At 40.6% G+C, this 26,152-nt stretch overlaps 1 protein-coding gene across 1 annotated transcript; it reads right to left on the bottom strand.

Moving 5' to 3' along the window:
- Window positions 1-26,116, bottom strand: slc6a8 (solute carrier family 6 member 8). The gene is made up of 13 exons (XM_068597453.1): window positions 24,754-26,116; window positions 17,325-17,456; window positions 14,631-14,898; window positions 14,362-14,494; window positions 12,381-12,515; window positions 9,993-10,096; window positions 9,711-9,835; window positions 7,879-7,991; window positions 7,439-7,576; window positions 7,230-7,332; window positions 5,660-5,760; window positions 5,384-5,554; window positions 1-5,146 (listed from the first exon to the last, which is right to left on the bottom strand). The coding sequence occupies exons 1-13, from the start codon at window positions 25,082-25,084 to the stop codon at window positions 5,012-5,014; spliced, it is 1,989 nt and encodes a 662-aa protein (XP_068453554.1). The 5' UTR covers window positions 25,085-26,116; the 3' UTR covers window positions 1-5,011.
- Window positions 26,117-26,152: the final 36 nt, after the last annotated feature.

Raw genomic sequence — 26,152 nt, 5'->3', positions numbered from 1 at the left:
TGTTTGCATGAATGATTAGTTTTATTGCGTTGTTGACGAGCACAGTGATCACAGCATGGAGACCCTCACAGGGGTCAAAGGTCAATGAAACACAGGTGACATCATCAGGGCTCAGACTTAACTGTGGCATTATCGACTAAGTCGGCAAGTTTTTTTTGTTTTTTTTGGCTGGTGACTCGTTAACGTGGAGCCCCGAGTGTCGTTAGTACACAGCTACTAATCAATAAATCTACCGATCGGCTCTAATCGATCATCTAGTCTATAGCTCTGGATGGAAGACAGGAAGTCACAGGAAGTCACAGGAAGTCACAAATCACAACACAAACGGCGTCACCGAGTTTCAGCTGGAAACTTCTTCAGATGAATAAATGAAATGAATGAAGTAAAAACCCAGATCTCTCGCTTATGATCGGGTAAACAACTACAGCTTCCATGATGCTCTGCTGGAGGCAAATGGTCAGTGAGTGAGTTTTCTTTTTTTCGTGACTTTTTACTTTCTGTGAAACAAGACCTTCAGGGACTCGTTTCCTGACGTGTTCCCAGCTCAAACACGATGGGAGTTCCCGCCGGAGGATGGCGCCCCCTGCTGGTTCCACTGAATTAACCTCAGCTTTCCCCAAAAACAAACTTCAAGGTCGGAAACGTATTTAATTTTCCAGGAGCACCAGCGATATACTTCTTATAAAAACCGCCCGAATTAAACTTCTAATAAACCTCTTGTGATCAAAAGAAATCAAAACTAAATCTTCTGCTTTTGATTCTTTTTAATTATTTTTGGAGGTTAAAAAACACTTTGGCAATGTTTTTGGCTAAAAAATCAATGACACTGATTTTTTAAATCTATAAACAACAATAATCATCTTTGTTAAAAATTAAGGTGAAATAAATGTTGAAACCGGTCGACAGTGAAGTTTGTCGGACAGAATCGATGATGCAAACTTATTTTGTTCTTTGATTTGAGGATCCAGATATTTAAATTAAAAAAGTTGAAGAAATGTTTGACGTCACCAAAGTAAGTTTTGTGATTTTTGTATTTCTAAAAATAATAATTGTATCGAAGAGAAACACTAAATCACTTTATTATCATAAATATGTTTGGATTTATTTAGATTTACTTGGAAAGATTTTCATCTTTAACTGTATTTTTCACAAAATATATGATTATATTATAATTAAACAGCAAACATTTTATTAATTAAATGTGACTTCTTGTCAAGTTTCCATTGATAAATCAAAGATTCTGTCACAACAAAGTTTTTTGTATTTTTTTGGCAGAAGAGCACGAGACAAAGACAAGACAAAATGATATGAAATATCAGATTTTGGTACATTTACATTTTCTCAACTGTTTATGTATAATACATATACATATATATATATATATATATATATATATATATATATATATATATATATATATATATATATATCGAGAGAGATAGATTTTTGTATTTTTGTATATTTTCCATTTCTGACCCACCAGGTTCCAGAGATGAGACCTTTCAAAATAAAAGACTCATAAATGTCCGTTAGAGTTGAAGTTATTATAAAAGTCTGCCTGTTGTTAGTTTGATAAGTGAAATATAAATTCATTAATTATAAGTGGCACTTCACCTCTACGTCTGATCAATAATCTCTTTAGTTTTAATAGATTATGTCACTGTCACTTTAAATCATCGCTCAGCTGAAGAGCTGCAATACTTTCATTAGTTTAATGTTTAAAACGCTTAATTAACATTTCTTATTTTAATATTAATTACATTTCTTACTGATGTTTTTTAGTCGACCAACAGAAAATATATTTTATACATTTTGTTCAGATTTAATAGACGATAACTGTGAAACTCCCATTGACTTCTGGGATATGTAGTTGTTGTTTTCTGTTGTTTTTTGTAGTTTTACTGAGCAGATTGAGGTAGCTGTGCTACTGCCGACTGTCAAGTTGGATTATTGTTATTATTATTTTTCCGCCTATTCACTTATTTATTATTTCAAAACCTTTTTTATTTCACCAGCTGACAAGATGTGAAACGTGAAGTTTCATTCCATGAAATAAGCTGATTAAATGGTTTTCTGCTTTGAAATAATAAACATAATAATAATGCTGATATTGAGGAAAACACAGAGAGAAAAATAAATCCTCTAAAACTAAAACTCTTCAAACTCTTGAGCACTTTGAAAAATTAAAAATAAAAGATTCCCTTTCGTGGTGCGTTCAGGGACACACAAAGCCTCAACATCACTGCATCGCAGCAAAACCCGCCAAAATAAAAGCTCCGCTCCCCACCGCTTGTTCACATTTGCCGGTCAGACAGCATTTAAAGGCCTCGCAGCACCAACACGATACAAACACATAAAATATAATACTTTAAATTAATTATAGACGCTTTTAAAACATCTCAAAGATTTGTTGTTTTTTGTTTTGTTTTTTGGATCATTGGAGTAAAACCTTTAAAATGTTCATGTGTCAAAATTTGAGAATCTTAAAGTCATCAATGTTGCAGAACCTTTAAAGCTGCAATGAGAAGCAGCCGAGGAGGGAAATGTTTCCAGAAAAAACTTCCCAGAATCCTCTCCTGCTGCCCCGCCGCTGCTGAAACATTTGCATAAAAAGGGAGAGGAAGTTTATTTTGAAAGTCCAAAGAAGTGAGGTAGCCTGAAGCTGGAAGCCGCTCGACCGGCTAGAAACGTGAACAACCGGCCAGAAATCATCACAATCACATACTGCATCAAATATAGATAATCTATATATATATAGATCTGTTCATACTCAACAAAATAAAAGCCTTCACAAAATAAATCTCTGATTCATCTTACAATATGTAAAACAAAACACAACTCTTTTTTTAAAGCAACGTTATCGAACAATATCGAGCAATGTGCAAATGTCAGTTTTTCTCCCCACCTCCCTTCCTCTACCCCCCCGTGACAGGTGGATGGTTGCTAGGAGACAGAGTTGTAGACACGCCACCGCAGACTGCTGATTGGTTAATTGTAAACCAGGACATTAAGACAACGACGTAAGGCAATGCTCGGCTCCAGATGTGTTATAATCAATTGTATTATTACTGTATTTAATTATATTATAAAAGAATAATAGTAATTATTATTAGTATTATTATTATAGTTGTGTTATGTATTAAGTAATAAATAATAATTTAAATCAGTCCTAAAATGCATATCTGTGTTGTTTTTTATATTAAGACTTAACAAACATTTCTGATCAGGTTCACTTTTTATTCAATTAATTATATTCTAAGAAGAAGAAAAGGGAGAAGACTAAAAGGGTCATTGGCAGCCCGATGAGGTGGTCTGGGATCAGTTTTATTCCATTTGGCACTTCAGTTGACCCGTGAACACGAGAGCCAGCGGGGTTCAGAGCAGCAGCTGTTTCAGTGAATAATTACTGCTCATGATTTTCCATTGATCAATAGAATTTATCAGTAAAATCTCACAAATTATTTCTGTAAATTGCTGTTTTTTTCCTGAACAAGATGTCAAAAAATGTTCAGCTTCTTAATCAAGAGTTCACCAATAAATCTTTTTTTCTGAAAAGCTTTGGTTAGTTTTCCTGAACGCTCTAGTTCGTCTTTGAGTTGTTGTTTAAAACAAGCAGAAACGTTTATGGATAAAAAATATATTTGTGATGAACTCAGATCTGAGTCCCAACTGCTCTGGGATCAGGATTTAGCTCCAGAGCCGGACTGTGGTGCATTCAGGAACTCACTGGGATCAGTGTGGTGCATTCAGGGGTTTAGCGTTTTACTACGTAACAGGAACTTCTTTCAAACTTCAGTCATGCTGCCAAACGTTTAGTGAAAACAACACTTGGGTCTTATTGATATGATCATATTGATGCCATTGACGTTATTGATTTTTTATTGATTCCCTTTTTGAATTTTGAATTTTATATGATAAAAAGTCTACAAGGGTTTTGAGCTGGCAGAAAGCCGGCCTCTGTGCACCTGACGAGGTCCCACAATGAGGGCTCACAAGTAGGTCCCCAGGAGGAGGTCCAACAAGTAGGTCCCCACGAGGAGGGCCAACAAGGAGGTCCCCACGAGGAGGTCCCAACAAGTCGGTCCCCACGAGGAGGGCCAACAAGGAGGTCCCCACGAGGAGGTCCCCACAAGGAGGTCCCCACAAGGAGAGCCAACAAGGAGGTCCCCACGAGGAGGTCCCCACAAGTCGGTCCCCACGAGGAGGGCCAACAAGGAGGTCCCCACGAGAAGGTCCCCACAAGTAGGACCCCACGAGGAGGTCCCCACAAGGAGGCCCAACAAAGAGGTCCCACAAGGACGACCAGGCCTTCATCTCTGTTTGAGTTTTTGCAACGTGTATAAAAACCACCATGGCAGCATTCACAAAATAAATTGAAACTAAAATGATGTTTGACGGCAGAACTGAAGAGCAGAGACTGAAGTCTGTCTACAACTGTGTCTGAATAGAGCCATCACACACACACACACACACACACATACACACACACACACACACACATACACACACACACACATAAATGTTTTGACTGGAGCACCGATTCATTGTAGTTTGATGTTTAATCGTGTATATGTGTATGTGTGTATGTATGTGTGTGTGTGTGTGTGTGTGTGTGTGTGTGTGTGTGTGTGTGTGTGTGTGTGTGTGTGTGTGACACAAAAACTAGATTGCATTGATTCTCTTCATCCAACATGGAGGAAGCCCGACGTTAAGGAGTGTTTTTTCTCCATTTTAAGCTCTGCCTTCTTCAGCTCCTCCAGCGTTCAACATTTTGTGAAAAAAAATGAAGCATTTGATCCTTAAAATCTTCAAAGAGAATTATATTTACATTTTGTCTGGAGGAGTTGAACCTTCACAGGCGGAGAACCCAGAGTGTGCGCATAAACCCTCCTGGAGGAGCTACAGCGTTCTCTTCCTCCTGCTCCTGGTGAGGACTGGAAGCAGCCAATCACAGCGCTCCCTCTGAGGGCGGTGCCGGGTAAAGGCCCCGCCCACACGACGGAGGCCCTGCCTACATGACGCTCTCGAAGATAATGACCTTGTTATCGTCGTTGGCGGCGGACAGCGAGCTCAATGACTTGATGTCGGGGGCCATGTACTCCAGGTGGTGGGCCCCCCACACCGGGGTGGTCAGGTAGGCCCAGCGCTGCAGGAGGACAGACAGGAGGACAGACAGGTGAGCCGGAATGTTAAAGAGACAGTGACCCACCAATCGGTGCAGCGTCTACAAAAGTCAAGTATACGTACAGTGTAGTATCAGTACTTTTACTGTTTGTCTCAGTGTTTATGTCCCTCCCAGTGTCCATCGCAATGTGAATGTCCCTCCTAGTGTCCCTTCCAGTATTTGTGTCCCTCCCAGAGTCCCAAGTGTTCCCAGTCGCACCTCCTTGAAGGAGCCCTTGGCCCTGCAGAGCTTGTAGAGCAGGCTAAGTGGTATGCAAAGCATGGAGGATAGCGCCATGACCCAGCCCACGGCCTCGCCCCACCACGGGTAAACATACACGTTGTTGTAGGTCAGTGGCTTGTAGTTCACCAGGTGGAACAGGAAGATGCCCTAAGAGAGGAGGGGCACAATGGTGAGGGACAACATGAGTGTGTCTATGTCTGTTTGTCTGAGTGTGTGTGTCTGTGTGTGTCTGTGTGTGTCTCTGTGTCTCACCATGCACACACACGGGGTAATGAAGGACCAGCACCACTTCATGTAGGGAAGCGGTCGGTAGCCGATCATACGAGCCACGTCATCCATGAAGCGATCAGCACCTGCAGCGCAGACACATCTAAAAATGTAAAAGTACTGCAGTATATGTCATACATCACGTCACGCAGTATAAAAGTAAGAATATTTCTCTCTATATGCAAAGTCAGAAACGTTCATTTATCGAGCTCTGCAGCCTGCAGCAAATACATTACCTGTTAGGCTTTAAAAGTGACAGCTGATAGCTTAAAATAGTGATAGAGTAACACCTGTCTTTTTGACACCCCTGCTTTACTATGTATGTATGTATATATATATATATATATATATATATATATATATATATATATATATCTATATATATATATATCTATATATATATATATATAGAGAGAGAGAGAGAGAGAGAGAGAGAGAGAAAATATTAAATAAATACATATATATGTATATATATACATATATATATATGTGTATGTATATATATATATATATATATATATATATATATATATATATATATATATATATATATATATATATATATATATAAGGGCTGGGCAAGTTAATATCGCGTTAACTTTTCCATCAATTAACGGCGTTAATCATTTGATCATGCGTTAACTGCACTTTTTTATTTAAAAAAAAAAAAAATTGGGGGCTTTTACTTTGAAGGTGATTCATTTTGGTGCGCCCTTGCTCTTCCGTAGAATCTCCGGACTATTTGCCAACTTAGCCTGACCTGAAAAGCATGTATTGTTTTGTAGTTTCTGTCCTCAAGGAGCACCACGCGAGCCAGTCGCTCGCCTCACAAGGCGCTCAGTCTACCTGCAGCCTCACGCTGCAGGCTCAGCGTCCAAATTGAAAATTATCGCGCATGCGCAAAGCCGCCGCTGATACCTGTCAGCTGTCCTTCACATCTCCACCTCATTCAACCAGACGTCAGTGCACTTGTTCAAGACAACACACACTGGACTTTTCTCACTGAGTAAGAAAAACTGAACTGAACTAAAAAAAAATTAAAAGCACTTATTGCTTTTGTATAAAGTTAATTAATTACTGGCCTTCAACATACATCATTAACGTAAGCAACAGACTGAACATGGACAAAAGGAGTGGTTTGTCCCTCACAGGGACCCTTACTACTGAACAGTATCTTACCATTCAAAAAAAAAAGAAAACAGATTTATAAACCATATATGTATGTATGTTAACTTGTTCTTGCTCCAGAGTAATGTTATATTGTTATGATAACATTACTTTAAAATAAAAGTAATGTTATATATATATATATATATATATATATATATATATATATATATATATATATATATATATATATATATATATGTGTGTGTGTGTGGGTGTGTATATATATAAATATATATATATACATATGTGTGTATATATATATATATATATATATATATGTATATGTGTGTATATATATATATATATATGTATATGTGTGTATATATATATATATATAAATTTTAATATATATCAAAAATATATGTGTGTGTGTGTGTGTACGTACCGTAGACCCAGGCCACCACAATACACTCCCAGAAAGCTTGCCACAGCAGCGTCATCCCGCTGGCTGAGTAGTAGTCAAATAGCTGGAACACGTACATCCCGCCCTGAACACAAACAGCTGGAAGTCAAACCCATGGTGGTGTGGAGGGTTTCTGATTCTCTCTAACATGATGATGATGATGATGATGACGGTGAGGAGGCAGCATTTACCTGCGTGACCATGGACAGGTCGATGATACAGCACAGCAGGCAGCAGACGGCCACGGAGAGCTCCCTCTTGTAGCGCCAATGCTGCTTTCCAGGGAACAGGTCCAAGATCCCGGTGACAAAGCCCTCTACGCCCACAAACTGCACATGCATATATATTCATATATACATACATATATATATATATATTTATAATAATGAAAAAAATAAATACTTTAAAAAGCTATATTCATTGAAATAGATTGTATAAATGAATAGTCCACATTCAATAATTAAATACTGAGTCCAGTGAAGCAACATGAAGTTTAATGCACAAACAAATTATTAAGATTTATATATATATATATACACTATATATTGAGAGAGAGAGATTTTTGTATATTTTCCATTTTTTTAAATATTTTTTGTATATATATATGTACACACGGTGTGGGTTTGATCACCTGACTGTCGAGGCCTAGCAGCAGCAGCATGAAGAAGAAGAGTGCTGCCCAGAGAGGAGCCACTGGCATCAGGCTCACGGCCTTCGGGTACGCGATGAAGGCCAGACCAGGACCTGGAAGGGTTTACATTACAATAAACTACGATCCGAGTCACTCACCTTCACACAATATAGTTTTTCTAAAATTAGTTTTCAGTATTTCAAGTTCTCACCAAGAAATCTCTCAAGACATTTAAAGGCTGCATTAAATCCACAATATGTAATATAATTTTTTAATCCATTATCAAACTCTTCTGTTAAATACATGTGAGTGACCTCACAAAACGACCCTTTAAGAGGAGTTTGTTTACTGTCTTGATTGGCAGGTGGACCAGCTAATCAGCTAAAAGCAGCTTGCTCCGCCTTTTGCTGATCAAATGTGTTCAACTTGCTTCCGGCTTGCTCTGACGTCATGCACACGTGGTCAACGATAATCTCACGAGAGCGAGGCAGCCTTTGATTTCAGATCCAGGCGCCGTAGCAGCTCTCCACCGACTGCCAGGCCCAGTGCATGATGGGAAACGCCTTGATCTCCACATCAGAGAGCTGATTGGCTCTTAGATCTGACAGCAAACACCTTAGAACATTCTTTTTTATGTGTAGTAGTAATACTTAACGCTGGATTGTTGACTATTAGTCTTAGGTTTAGTCTAAAAAAATAACTTGTGTGGTTGATAATTCAAAATCTTATTTATACAACACATTTCAAAACCAGTAGTAATGTATTTCACATGCAGACATAAAAAGAACAAAGATGTAGCTACACACACATATATCAATACTTTTATATTTATAAATCACATATGAATAAATCCAAACGTGATCTGCAAACTACAAGTAGCCTGAAGATTGGAACTAACAGAAAGTATTTTTTTCTGTGACTTCCATACTTTGAGTTTGAAGACAGCTGAAAACTGTCCGACTTGATGGCAGTTTTTAATGATCGCCTCCCGCAGCTCGTGTCGGCATTTCAGGCGAGGCTCTAACGAACGAGCCAAGCGATTAAAGGTGCAGAACAACATTCACAAGAAAGATGGGTCACATGTCATGAAGTTAAATAACCCTTCTGCTAATACTGCACACACACACACACACACACACACACACATACACACACACACACACACACACACACACACACACACACACACACACACACACACACTAATACTTTAAACCATTGTAAACGTGTCAGACTAAATTGGATCTGCTTTTGTTCCGTTTACAGAGAGTTTAAAATAAAAAGATTCATGTCCTCAAGGAACTGCTGAGACACACACACACACACACACACACACACACACACAGCCTGAAGTAAAAATACTTTGTTCCAAGTGAAAGTCTACTTGAGTGGGTGTGTGTGTCGTCTTTCAATCAGAGCATCGGTGGTTCGATCCCCGGCGCCGCAAGCCCATGTCGCTGTGTCCTTGAGAAAGACACTTAACCCTAAAAATTACTCCCGTAGCTGCGCCCACGGTGTATGAATGGTTGACAATACTGATGTGGCACCTTGCATGGTGGCTCCTCCCATCATTGTGTGAATGATTTCATGTTGTGTTAAAGCGCTTTAAGTGGTCGGAAGACTAGAAAAGCGCTATACAAGTACAGGTCCATATATAATATATATGTATTATATTTATACATATGTAATTTACTGTATGTATATATATATAACATTGTTATTAATATTACATATATATTAAATAATATACATTATATATATATATTTATATATATATATATTAATCTCTGTAATATCGTTATAATTTTATTCATAAAGGTCATATTTGTTACCTGACTCTGCGACCTGGGAGATCTCAACTCCCTGTTCAGCCGCCATGAAGCCCAGTATGGAAAACACCACGAAACCAGCAAAGAAACTGGTCCCACTGTTGATCATAGCCAAGACGAAGGCGTCTCTGAGGAACCGAGAGCAGATCAATCAGATCAAGGTTCTTTCTATTTCTCCTTTGCTACATCTCACGGGTACATATTGTACTGTACTACTACATCTCAGAAGAACATGTTGTACTCTGTACTATATTGTTGCAGAGTGAAGTATCGAAGTATTTGTACTTGTAGCAGTCGTTGTTAAAGCGGTTGTAGCTTCCTAGAGCCGTCAGCGCTCCGAGCCCGATGGCGTACGAGAAGAAGATCTGAGTGCCGGCGTCGATCCACACCTGCAGGTCAGATGTAAAGGTCAGAAGAGCGGGTGTTCTGCTCAGCTCAGAATCTGTGTATTTTCCAGTTTTATTTAATTGTATATATATATATATATATATATATATATATATATATATATATATATATATATATATATATATATATATATATATATATATATATATACATATTAGCTCTGGGCAAAGTTGCAAAAAATTCATTGATTAATCGCATGATTTTTCTGCGATTAGTCGCATTATGCGCCAAATTCAATAATGAAGTAAAAACTAGTGTATTGCAGCTTTTATTTTAAAGTAATGTTATCAGAACAATATAACAGCACCCTGGAGCAACAACAAGTTACCATACATACATATATAGTTTATAAATCTGTTTTATTGACTGTTCAGTAGTAAGGGTCCCTGTGAGGGACAAACCACTCCTTCTTTTGTTCAGTCTGTTGCTTACCTTAATGATGTATGTTGAAGGTCAGCAATTAAATAACTTTATACAAAAGCAATAAGTGCTTTTCATGTTTTCAGTTCAGTTTTTCTTACTCAGTGAGAAAAGTCCAGTGTGTGTTGTCTTGAACAAGTGCACTGACGTCTGGTTGAATGAGGTGGAGATGTGAAGGACAGCTAGCTGACGGCTAGCTATCAGCGGCGGCTTTGCGCATGCGCGATTAATGTTCAATCTGGACGCTGAGCCTGCAGCGCGAGGCTGCAGGTAGACTGAGGACAGAAACTACAAAACAATACATGCTTTTCAGGTCAGGATAAGTTGGCAAACAGTCCGGAGATCCTACGGAAGAGCAAGGGCGCACCAAAAGGAATCACCTTCAAAGTAAAAGCCCCCAATTTTTTATTTTTTAAAAAATAAAAAAATGCAGTTAACGCATGATCAAATGATTAACCGCGTTAATTGATGGAAAAGTTAACGCGATATTAACTTGTTTGAGTCACTACTACTACTGTGATGTACCACTATGTAGTATGCCCTGTGAAGTTATACATTGCAGAACACAAAGTGACGTAACATGGAAGCCACACAATCAGGAGAACACAGAGTATACTGAGTATTAGGGCTGGGCACGATAACGCGTTAACGTGACATTAATCTGGCAATCCTTTAACGGCGTTAACTATTTGATCATGCGTTAACTGCATGTTTTTTGTTTTTTTTGCATTGGGAGGAGCCTATCGCTTTAAATCTCTCCCAGACGGCGTAGTTCAGACCTCGCGTCTCTCGGCTCTCCCAGTACGGCCCGCGTGAGGTCAATCAAACATGAAAAATAAATAAATAAGATTAACGCCATGAACGCATTACGGCGGCACTGCTTTCAACCCGATTCATGTTGATGCGTGCGCGCTTCCGTAGCCTCACCGACAGGAAGCGTGACGAAGTGAGTCTGACGTAAAGCACGTGTTGTTATGTAGCTTCTGTTCTCAAAAAGCAGCGGTGCCGCAAAGAGCCGCTTCACACACGCTCACAGGCGGGCAAATACACTACAAGTAGATGTACCGACAGGTTCCGCGTCCAGATTGAAAGTTAATCGCGCATGCGCAAAACTCCTGACCCCGCGGTCTGATCCATGCAGAGCACTTTAAAACAGCATCACTTATGGATCTTTACATTTCTCTCAAGGAGGAGAAATTTCCTCACATCACAAGTTGTTCAGTGCTCTTGTTCAAGCCAACACAGACTGGACTTTCCTCACTAAGGAAGAAAAACTGAACTGAAAAATATGAAAAGCACTTATTGCTTTTGTATAAAGTTAATCAGTTGCTGGTCTTTAACATACATCTTAAGGGGAGCAACAGACTGAACATGAACCAAAGAATCAGTGGTTTGTCAGTACCTGTTCAAAAATATAGATTTATATAGATTTATAAACTATATATGTATGTATGTTAACTTGCTGTTGCTCCAGAGTGCTGTTATATCGTTTTGATAACATTACTTTAAAATAAAAAATAAATAAATAAAATATATATAACGATTATATATATATATATATATATATATATATATATATATATATATATATATATATATATATATATATATATAATCGTTATAATAACACTTATTCTAACTATTATCGTTATAATAACACTTCATCACTATAATAGTTATAAAATATTACATAAGAACATCAGAATTGAGGTTTATTTATAACTTTAAGTGTTTAAGTGTTTCATATATTTATGTTCTCATTAAGTTCAAAGCTGCTAACGAGCTCCATGAAGTTCTGGTTCTGCTGGGGAGAAACTGGTTCTACTGGTTCTAATGGGAACCCACCTGAGCCTCTCCCAGTTTGGACCAGTCAGGCTTGATGTAGTACATGATGCCTTCGTAGGCGCCGGGAAGCGTGACGCCGCGTACGAGCAGGATGATGAGGACCACATAGGGGAAGGTGGCTGTGAAGTACACAATCTGAAACACACGCACACACACACAGGTTACCATAAAACACACACACACACATATAGACACACACGTTAACACAAAACACACATACATAGACACCTACACAGGTTACCCTAAAACCCACACACACATACATAGCCACACATGTTAACATAAAACACAATCACACACACACAAACACACACATTAACATAACACAGACACACACACACACACACACACACACACACACACACACACACATAAAGTGTCCTTTTCAAAAAATTTAGTTGGATCGGAAAGTCTATGCTCATGTTTTTCTTTTGCTATGTTTCAATGAAAGAAAACAGAATCAAAGAACACAAAGAGGAAAGTGATCCGACCTGCTGAGACACACACACACACACACACACACACACACACACACACACACACACACACGCCCAGGAATGTGGAGGTTCAGCACCATGGAGAGCGTTTGGTCTCAGGTGGAGTCGAGTTTCAGTCAAATCACAGCGCAGAGCTCTCTCTCTCTCTCTCTCTCTCTCTCTCTCTCTCTCTCTCTCTCTCTCTCTCTCTCTCTCTCTCTCTTTCTCTCTCTCTCTCAGGTCTTTGAGTTCATTCAGACATAAAAAGCTATAAATGAAACTGAATCAATGGATTTTCATCAAATAATAAAATAATAAAATGTCTGAATGAAATCATTAATGTGACCGCGTGTAGTCTCTCCCTCGCTCTCTTTCAGTCTCCTGCTGACAATCAACAACAAAAACTGTTTCCTTTGCTACTGAGACCTCTGTGAACGCTGCTTAAACACACACACACACACACACACACACACACACACACACACACACACACACACACACACACGCACGCACGCACACATGCACGGTCATGTAAATCTGATTCCTATGCATAATGAATATTACTTCATAAAAGATAAGTATTCAAAGGTACTCATACATTGTGGTATAAAAGTGAGACAAGGCCTTAGTGTGTGTGTGTGTGTGTGTGTGTGTGTGTGTGCGCGTCTGTCCATACAGTCACACAATAGTACTTCTCTCTCAGTCACGTCCCACTGCAGTCAAACTGTCCTCCCACGGAACGACCAATCACAGCCTGCCACCTCACAGCCCCTCCCTTTCCCTGTCGTAGTCACGGCAACACTTAGGCCGGCCATGTGACAGCAAGTGTATACGAGTCACACACACACACTCAGTGAATCACAGCGTCTTCTCTTTACGTTTGAAGGTTGAACTTTTAAAGGAACAGAAACACATTCATATCCGCTGCCCCCTAAATAACACCAAGTAATGGCGGCCTCCTCCTCTACTTCCTCCTCCTCCTCTTCTATTAATGTGGAGCAACTGGTATGAATAAAATGGGACGCGGACGGTTCTCCCCTCTTAATACTGTAACACGGCTGCCTGGAAGCTGATCAATCAGCTGTCAGGTGACCTCCGACCTTCAGCGCTGTTGCGTAATCGACTGCAGCTGTTAGCGCGCTTTATGCACTGGCAGCCGGTGTGTGTATTCTGGTATACGTGACGTCGCGGGGACCCAGTACTACACTGTCACGTTGGGGACGTGGATCCATGCATGTATTAATAATGATAGTAATAGTAATAATTATAATAATACGTATTATTACAATGTAGAGTGTCTATGACATTTTTATTTTTTACAATCAACACTTGAAACGATGCAGACAATAGTTAATAATAATTATTATTATAATAATATCAAAATCAAAATAAATAATACAAATATGTAAAATGTTAGCAACTTGAGGTGTTTGATATTTCTTTTTTATGTATTAAAACAGCTTGAATAGAAGAAAATACTGCTTTCCAAAGTGTTTGTCCGTTACCTTTCCGGTGGATTTGACTCCCTTCCAGACGCAGAAGTAAACCATCACCCAGACGGCTACCAGACACAAGGCCATTTCCCAGTTAAACTCCCCAATATCGTCCAAACCGGAGGAAATGTTCAGCACCTTTCTCCTGCACACAGAGAGAGAGAACGATGACGTCTTTATCGGGAATATTACCACTGAAAACACAAACACTGAGCTAACCGACCAGACCTGAGCTAACCGACCCAACCTACTAAGCAGAACCCGACCCGAGCAGAACTCACTCCCAGAACTCAACGATGGGCGATTGGGCGTCGCCCAGCTCGGCGCAGGTCAAGTTGCCGCTGATGGTCACGTTGGCGAAGCTGACGTTTTTGCAGTCCTGGCGACGGAAGATCTCGATGCAGTTGGGCGTGTTCCATTCGTTGTTGCAGGTTGACCACGGGAGGGTGGAGCTAAAGGACTTGATCAGGTAGTAGAAGCCCCAGGCCAACACCATGATGTAGTAAGTGTTGCAGAAAAACACAATCACCATGGAAGAATAGCCCAGACCTAAGGAAGAGGAAGGATGCAACATGACGACGGGTTTTATTTATGGAAAGCAGAAGATTTACACTGAGACAATTAAATAAAGAGCGGCAGGAATGAGTCTCAAAACCAAGTGGTTCAGCTTTTTTCAACTTTCTGTTCCATCCTTGAAGAGTCAATGTGATGTGTTTCACCGCAGCGTCTAGTTCTCTGATATATAGAACCTCAGCTACTTACTTACACTTCAAACATCTTAGAATCGCAAATTGCTGTTTGACACACAGATTATGTTTAACATGTCTGTCCTAAGTAAAACATAAACATACCAATGTAAACTCATATGCTGACTCAGAGTTTTGCATGGATATGGTATCATGTGTCTGAGGGGAACAAAGGGGCCAAGAACTGATCCCTGTGGAACACCAGAAGAGGTTTCGACAGATACGATTCCATCGTCTTGGTTTATTCTTCTACATTCAATGTGTCATGTGACCCGTGGACTTCATGTTTTATTGTTATTTTTTTCTGAAGTTACGGAAATTTTAATTTCTGATCCTGTTGTTTTGTGCAAAGTACATTTGGATGTAATTGTTGACTATGATTAATTTTTACATCGGAGACAGTAACCAAGAAACCGGGAGCTGTGCCACAATAAGTGAACGGGGTCAAAACTGTAAATGTGCGTTTATTATTTTAAGAGCAGTAAAAACATCTAATCTTTGTTTCTGCAGAATGACCATAAAGTTTGTCCATAACACACTTTTACAGATAAACAAGAACACGTAGTTGCCTCAACTATATAAAACCTCAATCTGCTGCCCGACAGATGCCTTTTCTAATCTCTTTAATCTGATACATAATTCACAACTGTAGTTTATACATTAATATCTCGGCAGTGAACATTTTGATGAGTCCACGTCGCTGTCTGTAGTGCTGTAGTCGCAAACGGATGTAAATTTGGAGGGCGGAATAACAAAGTTATTATAACATTAATCAATAACAAGAACAACATATTTGATCATTTCAGTAATAGAATTTGAAAGCAATATATTCTAAATATCCAACATGTTTCAAGTGTTATATATAGTAAAGTGTTAAACTATCAACGTGTTTCTAGGCTCTGCTCTGTGTTGACTTCCTGTTCATCAGTTAAGGTTTCTCTGATTCGTGGTCACATGACTGTTGGTCTCAGGTGAATTAATCATGACCTCAAAGTTTCACTGAGGAGCTCAAAGTTAAATGTTTTAAACACAATCTGATTAAAGTAAACGATTTATTTGAAGAGACATTTTAAATGAGACACGTAGATTAAAATGTTGATGACGAAGGAAGCTTTTATCTCACACAATGCGTTCAGGGACTGCCTGAAAAAAGGAAAATTATAATTTTGCGATTGTTGTGGGTTTTAAGTTTCATGCAAACTGAACAGATAAAATATTTTATTTAGAATCAAAACAAACTTTGTTTCAGAGCTTCAGGAGTGAAATGATGTATTTCTTTCATAAATAACATCTATGACTTTATCTTTTGCTTCACACTTTTAGCTCCATTCATCCTGCTGTTGACTGTTGGTGTGAACCGTGGCGGGGGATGAAGGAGCTCCGTCAACACCCAAGTTTAAAGGTCGTAAGAAGGTCGGTGTAGTAAAGCTCATGAGTCACGAATCATGTGGTAAAGATCAGCTGATAACTTTTGTGTGTAGAGCTAACAGAGCTATAAAGGATTCGTGAAAGAGTGTGTGAGGGTGTACGTGTGTGTGTGTGTGTGTGTGTGTACGTGTCTGACGGCACATACAGCAGCAGAATCACAGATTGTCGCCTGCAGATAACCTTCCACATGAGCATGTGACCGACCCAGAACTAACCTGAACCCGTTAAAGTAATAAATACCAAATATTTCAGATTAAGTACCAAAGTCTTTCTCAGATGAAGACGCAAATGTCCTTTTTTTTTAAAAATTACTTACCCAAAGCGGATGTTTTTAAAGTAAAAGAGTTTTTTTTATTTCTGCAAAGTGAACAAAAAGCAAATTAATTGCCTTTTAAATGTTTTAGACTTCACACATCCAACAAGTTTTTATCAACTAGTCTTTTTAGGTCGTGTGATTGAAACTGTTCTATTCTTGTTTTTAATATCCTAAAAACGCATTAAGCAGACGACCATGAAATAAAAAATCACTGAGATGGAAGTTAACGCCTCACAGTTGGGGCAGCTAAGAGATACCATTAAATGATGGGGTGATGTGACGTACTGTATCTTTAAATAACGGGGCAATGAAAGTGAAGGCCTCACAGTGGAGGCAAGAAAGAAGTTTCTTTAAATAACGGGAGGCAGGAGGAAAACGCACTGTACCTTTAAATAACCGAGCAATGTGGTGTATAGTACCTTTAATTAACAGGGACATGTTGTGTACTGTACCTTTAAATAACGGGGCAATGTGGCGTACTGTACCTTTAAATAACGGGGCGATGTTCCACACGTTGATGCTGCCGGCCTTCATGAACTGACCCAGAGCGATCTCCAAGAAGAAGATCGGGATCCCACCCACGAACACGATCAGCAGGTACGGGATCAGGAAGACGCCTGCAGAGGACACAGGGACACGGGTCAGAGGACATGAGGACATGAGGACAAGAGGACAGAGGAAATGAAGACATGAAGACACAAGGAAACGAGTCAGAGGACATGAGGACACGAGGGCACAAGGACATGAGGACAGAGGATACAGGGACATGGGTCAGAGGACTTGAAGACATGAGGCCATGAGGATATGAGGACATGAGGACATAAAGACATAAGGACTCTTCCTGTAAAGGAGAGGAACCACAAGTCCTTTCTTATAGCTGCTTTCAGGCTGCACAACCACCTGAGCTCCCACTAGACCACAAAAACACTTAGAAACATTTCAACCTCTTTAATCACTTTGGTCAGTTAATCACTTCAACTGGTGCAATATAAATACATTTTAAATTCGTTTTACTCTCTCTGTATATATAATACTGCTATTGTAGATTCATCACTGTTTTATTACTGTTCATTTAATTTTACTATGTGTATCTTGCTGCTGTGATTCTGTAATCCAATAAAGCATTATTTTATTTTATAAGATCTTATCTTATTTTATCTTATCTTATCTTATCTTATCATATTCATGGAGTTGGACAGCAAGTGCAATGATGAATGGATGAATAAATAAATCTAAATTATGAATGAATAAATGCTCTTCCTCTCCTTCCCTCTGAACTCAAGAATGAACAACTATGAACGCTGTCTTCCTGTTGGTATTTTAATTGGTGTGACGGATACCCCGCCACACACACACACACACACACACACACACACACACACACACACACACACACACACACACACAGCAGGGGGTAAGGAGGAAGAGGGGGAAGGAGAAGGGATGTGAGCAGGAGTTACGTAACAGCTGCTGCCACACACTGAGCTATTATACAAGAGACTCTCAAAGGTCACATGATCGTAAAGGCTGTGACATCATCGTGTCATGATAGATTGTCTGACATCAATGTGTGTGTGGACTAGAAAAACATTTTTTTTTAAATTTGAGTTAATTTGTGGGAAACTCCTTCCTAGCTTAGCATAAAAACGCAAAAGCTGCTGGTGTGTTGCTGGAAACTTACCAGACACACACACACACACACACACACACACACACACACACACACACACACACACAGTGCTAAGTGATGTAATGCTGTAAGTAACTCAGTGTTGATGGGATTACAGAGCACTACGGCCTCATCACACACAGACACACATACACACACACACACACACACACACACACACACACACACACACACACACACACACACACACACACACACATTTTCATTCAAAACCTACAACTTTATTCAATGTGCTACAGAAAAGTCATGAAAAACTTAAGGAAGAAGAAAAGGTGATGAAGAACAGGTGATGAAGAACAGATGATGAAGAACAGGTGATGATGAACAGGTATTACACAAAATAGAACGGAAACTGAGGTTGCAGTTAGCTAGCTAAGCTGCAACGTTGCAGTTAGCTAGCTAAGCTGCAATGCTGCAGTTAGCTAGCTAAGCTGCAACGCTACAGTTAGCTAGCTAAGCCTGCTAATCCGCGGTAAATCACTGAGCTAAGTACTGACGGGCTGATGACAGAGCACGAGCTCCGACATCTTCATCATCCCCGTCATCATCACTATCTTCATCATCACCATTATCATCACAATCTTCATCCTCATCTAGTAACATATAATAATTTATATTAACATATTATATATATTAACATATAGTAACATATTACATTAACATATAGTAACGTGTGTAACATGCATAAGTATACAAATATATGTATTTTAAAATGATGCCCAGTTCAGTGAACTTCATCACTGAACAAACTTCTAACAATCACTCCACAAAATGATGCAAGAAATTACACACACACTTTCTGCCAAATGCAAACTTAGCTTAGCATCAACTTGCAGATTGACTGGGCCAGAAAAGATAAACAGCTCTGCTGAATGCTGCTCCAGCGGCTTATTATTATTGGATTATAATATAATTATTACTGTTGTTATTCATATTATTACCATTATTATTGTAATCAATATGGTTAAAATTAGAAGTATTCATATTATTTATATGCATGTGTTACTGTTAATATTATTATTTTTGTTTTTCTCATTATTGTTTTTCTCATTTTCTTTATTATTGTAATTATGTAATAAATACATTAGAAAGTTATTTAATGTTTGACAGAGTAAATAAAGTTGTTGCTTTCTTTTTTTAAATGTGCCGCCGGTTGTTCAAATAAAAGAGCAGTGGTTACGTAACTTTGACCGTTGACAAAGGACGGGACGACCCGACTGAAACATTATTGATCACTGATCAGTTCAGTTAACAGTCAGACGGATTGTCAAGCAGAACCATGAAGCACTTCCCTCAAACCTGAGGGGTCTGGAAACCTCTTCAACAACCTCATCAAGGACTCCTAAAACCCTCTTTAAAGACCTTATCAAGGACTCTGAAAACCTCTTCGAGGGCCTCATCAAGGAATATAAAAACCTCTTTGATGACCTCATCGAGGACTCTGGAAACCTCTTCAAGGAATTTATCAAGGACTCTTGAAACCTCTTCAAGGACCTCAAAGAGAACTCTGAAAACCTCTTCAGGCCCCTCATCAGGGACTCTGTAAACCTATTCAAGAACCTCATTAGGACTCTGCAAACCTCTTCAAAGACCACATCAAGGACTCTGGAAACCCTCTTTAAGAACCTCATCAAGGAATCTGGAAACCTCTTCAAAGACCTTATCAAGGACTCTGGAAACCCTCTTCAAGAACCTCATCAAGGACTCTGGAAACTCTTTTTAATGACGCACACACAGGACACACAGGACTCTGGAAACTCTGTTTAATGACCCCATTAAGGAGTCTGGAAACCTTTTCCAGGACTTGTGTAACATCAGGAGCTTCTGGAATTCCCCAAAGCAGTCCAGGTCTACTGGAAGTTCCACAAAGATTACTGGGACCTTTTAGAAATCTACAGGACCCTTCAAAACTCCTCAAGGACCCTTTGAATCTCCTCATGGAATCTCTGGAACTTCTTCAAAGAATAATAGAACCTCTTTAAATTTGTCAGCAACCTCAGGAACATCAACAAGAAAATAACTCAACAAGAACCCCTGGAGTCTTGGAGAGGAGGAGGTAAGGAGAGAAGAGAAGGAGAGGAGGAGAGAAGGAGAGGAGGAGCAGTGAGGGCTGCCAACAGGATTAAGAGATTACAGGTCACTCCAGTTAATCTGTCATCCACGTGGCGAGAAGGATGATGATGTCGCACTTGGCAGCCTTCATCGTTCACACACAGCCGTCATGAAACCGTCTCCTGACCGCCGACCCCGAACAAAGTTCACCAGCAGGACCAAGGAGAGAGTCAGAAACCTCCTCAAGGGCCACTGGAACCCCACAGGGACCCTTAGAATACAGCCAAGCCCCCAAGAACCTCCTAAAAGACCAATGGAAGCCTACAGGAACCCCTAGATTACAGTCAAGACCCCAAAGAGCACTGGAGCCCTACAGGAGCCCCTAGATTACAGTCAAGACCCCCAACAACCTCTTGAAGGAGCACTGGAACCCCACAGGGACCCTGAGATTACAGTCAAGACCCCCAAGAGCACTGGAACCCTACAGGAACCCTGAGATTACAATCAAGACCCCCAACAACTTCCTGAAGGAGCACTGGAACCCCACAGGGAGCCCTAAATTATAGTCAATGCCCCCCACAAACCTCCTTAAGGACCACTGGAACCCTACAGAAACCCTTTGATTATAGTAAAGGACCCCTAGACTTACAACTTTAACTCTTCTTTTACTTTATCAAAGTTTAAGTTATACGTTTTGGCTACTGAAAATGTCTTATTGAGTGTTTAGCTCCACACTCTTGTGTCACTGCTGGTTGCTAAAAACCAAGATGGTGACGGCTAAGAACAAGTTGGCAATGGCTAAAAAACAAGATGACAACGGCTAAAAACCAATAAACTGATATAGCATTTGGATCTCGATAGCAAACCTTGCTCTAAATTCATCGGACTCATTACATCCATTAAGAGACATTTGTACATTGCTAATATGAGGCGACATCAGGGACCTCAGGGACCTCGAGACCGGTTTAATGAATCACAAGTCTTCATTCTTCTAAAACGATTCAAGAAATAAAAAAAAGCTTTTTGATTGATCCTCAAACTGAGTTTATATGAAGACATTGAAGTGAACCTCAAACAGCCTAATGAGGACAAGGACAAAATGTCCCAAGCTGGTCCTTACAGAGACAGGACACACACACACACACACACACACACACACACAAAGACAGACAGACAGACAGACAGACAGACAGACAGACAGACACACACACACACACACACACACACACACACACACACACACACACACACACACACAGACACACTGGCTGCCTGAGGACTCCGTTGATCTCTGAAAGATGAACACTGAGCTGCAGGTCATTTTATAATCATTGGAGCAGAGAATCACTGTGTGTGCGTGTGTGCGTGTGTCATGTGTGTGTGTCTGTGTGTGTGTCTGTGTGTGTCTGTGTGCTTCTGCAGTCACCTCACCAAGGACACACACACACACACACACACTGCAGGATAATAAATCTGAGCGACTCTGTGGCGAGGAGGGAGGAAGAGGACGAGAATGAAGGACGGGGAGGTTGAAACGACGAAGAGATGACGAAGAGAGAAACAGTAAGACAGAAAGGACCGGAGTGTGTGTGCGTGTGTGTGTGTGTGTGTGTGTACAGGTAGATCAGCATAACATATGACTTCCTCTCTGGGCCTCGGGCCACAGCCTTGACACTTAGAGGTCAGAAGTCAAGAGTTCTGACAGACTGTTCTCTCAGCTGATAAAGAAACAGAGTGGAAGCTGCTGGTGTGTTCAAGGACACTCTGGGATCTCTGGAGTTTCTTTCTATTAATAGCATTTTTTCATGCACTAAAGGAAATGTTTCTGTACAACGGGTAGCGTAACTGCACTTTAAATGGAGCATCATTATTTTACATTAAATGTTTACAAAAAAGCATCACAATAAAACTGATGTCAATATTTGCGGATTATGTTATGTTATAAAAATGAAAGTGTCTGTTGTGAATATCTTTTATGAAGTCTGTAATGTTTGTCTGTAAATGTGTCTCACATGGTGGTCAGTGTCTGAGTATTGATCAGCAGCAACAGGAAGTAGACAGGATATTTAGTAAGTGGACTAAAACACATGTAATCAGCTCTGTGAGACTGAACTCAGGGTCGACTTATAGGATTGTAGGCTGACTGTCCCACTAAGACCCTGTTCTCCCTGTTTAGCATGTTCTCACCGCTTTAGCATGTTGTCACCTGTTTAGCATGTTCTCCCATGTTTAGCATGTTCTCACATGTTTAGCATATGCTCAACTGTTTAGCATGATTAGCATGTTCTCCCCGTTTAAAATGTTCTCACCTGTTTAGCATGTTCTCCCCCTGTTTATCATGTTTTCACCTGTTTGGCATGTTCTCAAATGTTTAGCATGTGTAGCATGTTCTCACCTATTTAGCATGTTCACACCTATTTAGCATATTAACACATGTTTAGCATGCTTCTACATGATTAGCATGCCTACACCTGCGTTGCCATGATGGAGTGGACGGCTCGGAGTTAGGCTGTGACGGATGCACTGAGATCTGATCTCTCAGACTGATTGAACTGGAGGTATTTAAGCACAACAGCTACCCTCTAGATAAATAAAGTCTTCTGTCCATCGCTTGGCTGGTGAGACGTTTCAGTGTGTGTACTGCAGACGGGGACAGACAGGGGGCGTTGACGGGAGCAGCTCATTAAACCCCAGAAGGAGTTCAATAAATCAGGTGTGAAGCAGCAGAGTGAAGCGAAGGAGGAAACCTGGAGTTACGACATCAGAGTCTGTAACGTGAGAACTGAACGTTCTCTTGATTCTCTGTGATTGAACACCAGTCTGACCTTCTTATTCCTCCTCCTCCTCCCTGTGTGAACATGCAGACCTTTCTCCTCTCTGTCCAGCTGAAACTGGCTAACTGTGTGAAAGAGACCTTTTCAGGTGAGAATAAACAAAACTATCTCAGCAGTTTGTCTCTGGCTGTGACGTTTGGTTTGGACAGAAAGAGAGAAGGGAACCCTGCTGGGTTCTCCTTCAAGAACCTCATGAACTTATTTTGTCGGACCGCCTCAGATCCACCTTAAGGAAATAAGAAGTACAAACTAAAGTTTGATATTTCATCTTAAAGTATTTTATCACTGTGGTACTCTTACTGAAGTAAATTGTAACAGAGTATGTTATCACTGTGAGTACTTTTACTGAAATGAAGGCGTAACAGAGTATTTTATTATTGTGGTACTTTTATTGCAGTAAAGCAGATGAATACTTGTTCTGGTTAGATGAGACTGAGTCAATGATTCACTGAGACAGTTTAACGGTTTAATGATAAAAGCGTCCGTGTGTTTTTTATATTGTTTTCCTCTGAAGACACACAAGTCAGATTCTGAGCAGATTGTTTATCGTCTTTGACAAAAGTTTTTATAAATATTTAGACTGTTTCTTGTGGGTTTTATTTTGATTTGCCTTTGTTTTGAGTTCATTTCATTAATACAGTTAATCAACAATGTGAAAGCTAAATACATTCTATATAAATATATTCTCTATAATCCAACTGAGTAGTTTAGTTGTCTAAACCTCAGTAGTTTAGTTGTCTCAACCTTACTGAGTAGTTTAGTTAGCTGGACCTAACTAAGTAGTGTAATTGTCTCAACCTAACTATATTTTGAAAATACTTGTGTTGATGGACTTTTGTATGAAAACACATGAAAAAAGACACTTTTCATTTGATATCATATGAACCATTATCGGAGGAAATGTTCCTCTGCTTTGTGTAAACTTATGTGTCGTCTCTGTATGAAATATATAAAATAAGGCTGATGGAGATAACTGGTGAGGGAAGAAGAAGAATGTAGCTCACATGTGTGAAAGGATTTAGGATAAAGTTTAAATATATAAAGAGTGAATGCTGAGATGTTTATATAGAAAACACACCAGACCGAGTAACAGTATCTCTGAGCACCCCTCTATCTCTCTGCATGCTGCAAACACACACACACACACACACACACACACACACACACACACACACACACACACACACACACACACACACACACGTGATGAAAGCTGATCAGTCCAACCTGCTGCTGCCACTCTGATCAATAACTTTCATCTCCAGCTGCTCGAGCTTCAACCCAAAGCCCCGCCCACTTCCCCCGTCCCGGCTCCTGTCACTCATCTCATGGACTCACCTCCGCCGTTCTTGTAGCACAGATACGGGAACCTCCACACGTTCCCGAGGCCCACCGCGAAGCCCACGCAGGACATCATGAAGTCCATCTGCCGCGTCCACGTCTCCCGCTCGGGGTACCCGGGTCCCGGGACCGGCACCGCCTTCCTGTCGGGTCCGCCACACGCACCGGCCGCCCCCCCAGCGCCGGAGCCCGGGGCCAGCGGGACGAGGCTGCCGTTAGCGGCCGAGGGGGGGTAACCGCCTCCGCCATTAAGGAGGAGGGGGTTCTTCTTGGTCTCCTCCAGGAGAACCAGAGAGCAGGAGGAGGCCGGCAGGGCCTGCTTCTCCATCACCGGTCAGAGACCAGTTCAGAACCAGTCAGGGGTTCCCTTCAAGTCTCGATGGGTCCCTCTTGGACACCTGTCTCTCCCAGTCAGCTGTTCTAATCTAGTCTCTTAGGTTCCCTCTAAATCCTGCAGGGGGATTCTCCCCAGTTCACCGACCAGCAGAGGACCAGTCTGCACTGGTTCACAACTAGTTCCCTTTAACTTTGCAGGTTTGTTTCTACCTTTTTAAAGGTGATCTATCTTCTTCTTAGCGTTTCTTCCTCAAAGTCAGACACCACAAACACTAGTACCAACCTAGTACCAACCTTGTACCAATCCAGTACCAACCCAGTCAGTCAGCACTGGTCCTACTGGTCGGCTCCCAGAGACCCGGTCAGAAATAAAGGAGTCCGTCCGGTTCCAGATCTGGATCCTCGCTGTTCTTCTGCCTCTCTTCTCCTTCAGTTGCAATAAATATAATTATTATTATATATTAATATTGTTATGATCCTCACGCTCCTTTCTTTTAGTTCAATGTGTTCAAACGCAGAATGTCTAGTAATAATCAGGAGACATTTCTGTCCGTTAATCCGAAATAAGAGACACCGTTGTTAAAAAAAATAAAATAAAATAAAAAAGGTGAAAATAAAAAAAATAAAAAAAATGAAATAAAGAGAGTTAAAACCAGCGCGCGAGCGGCGACCTTCAAAAACAATCCACGAAACACTTGAATGTGAGTCTGAAGAATCGCATGAGAACGGAGAGTCACGGAGGAGAGCCGGCCCGCGGGAGCAGACGAAGGAGGACGGAACCACCGGAGGACACCGGAACCACCGGAGGACACCGGAGGACACGGAGCGGCGCGCAGCGTTCAGTCCCGGAGGAGCTGCAGTCTGCGGGGGAGCGCAGGCTCCATCAAGGGGGCGCGAGAGAGAGCGAGAGGGCAGTTGTCCGGAGGGACGAGAATGCGTCTCAGGGCTCTCAGCTGTCAAATGTCCCGTTAGAGGCGCTGCGAGGTATTTAAGGTGCTGCCTGTCTGTCTGTCCGCTTGCCTGTCTGTCGGTCGGTCTTCTGTCTGTCCGTCAGTCCGAC

The sequence above is a fragment of the Clinocottus analis genome, unplaced genomic scaffold, assembly GCF_023055335.1.
Source record: "Clinocottus analis isolate CAN_PGR_092001 unplaced genomic scaffold, fCliAna1.0.p SCAF_4, whole genome shotgun sequence".
In the NCBI taxonomy this organism is placed as follows: Eukaryota; Metazoa; Chordata; class Actinopteri; order Perciformes; family Cottidae; genus Clinocottus; species Clinocottus analis.
This window is presented reverse-complemented; position numbering and strand designations above follow the sequence as displayed.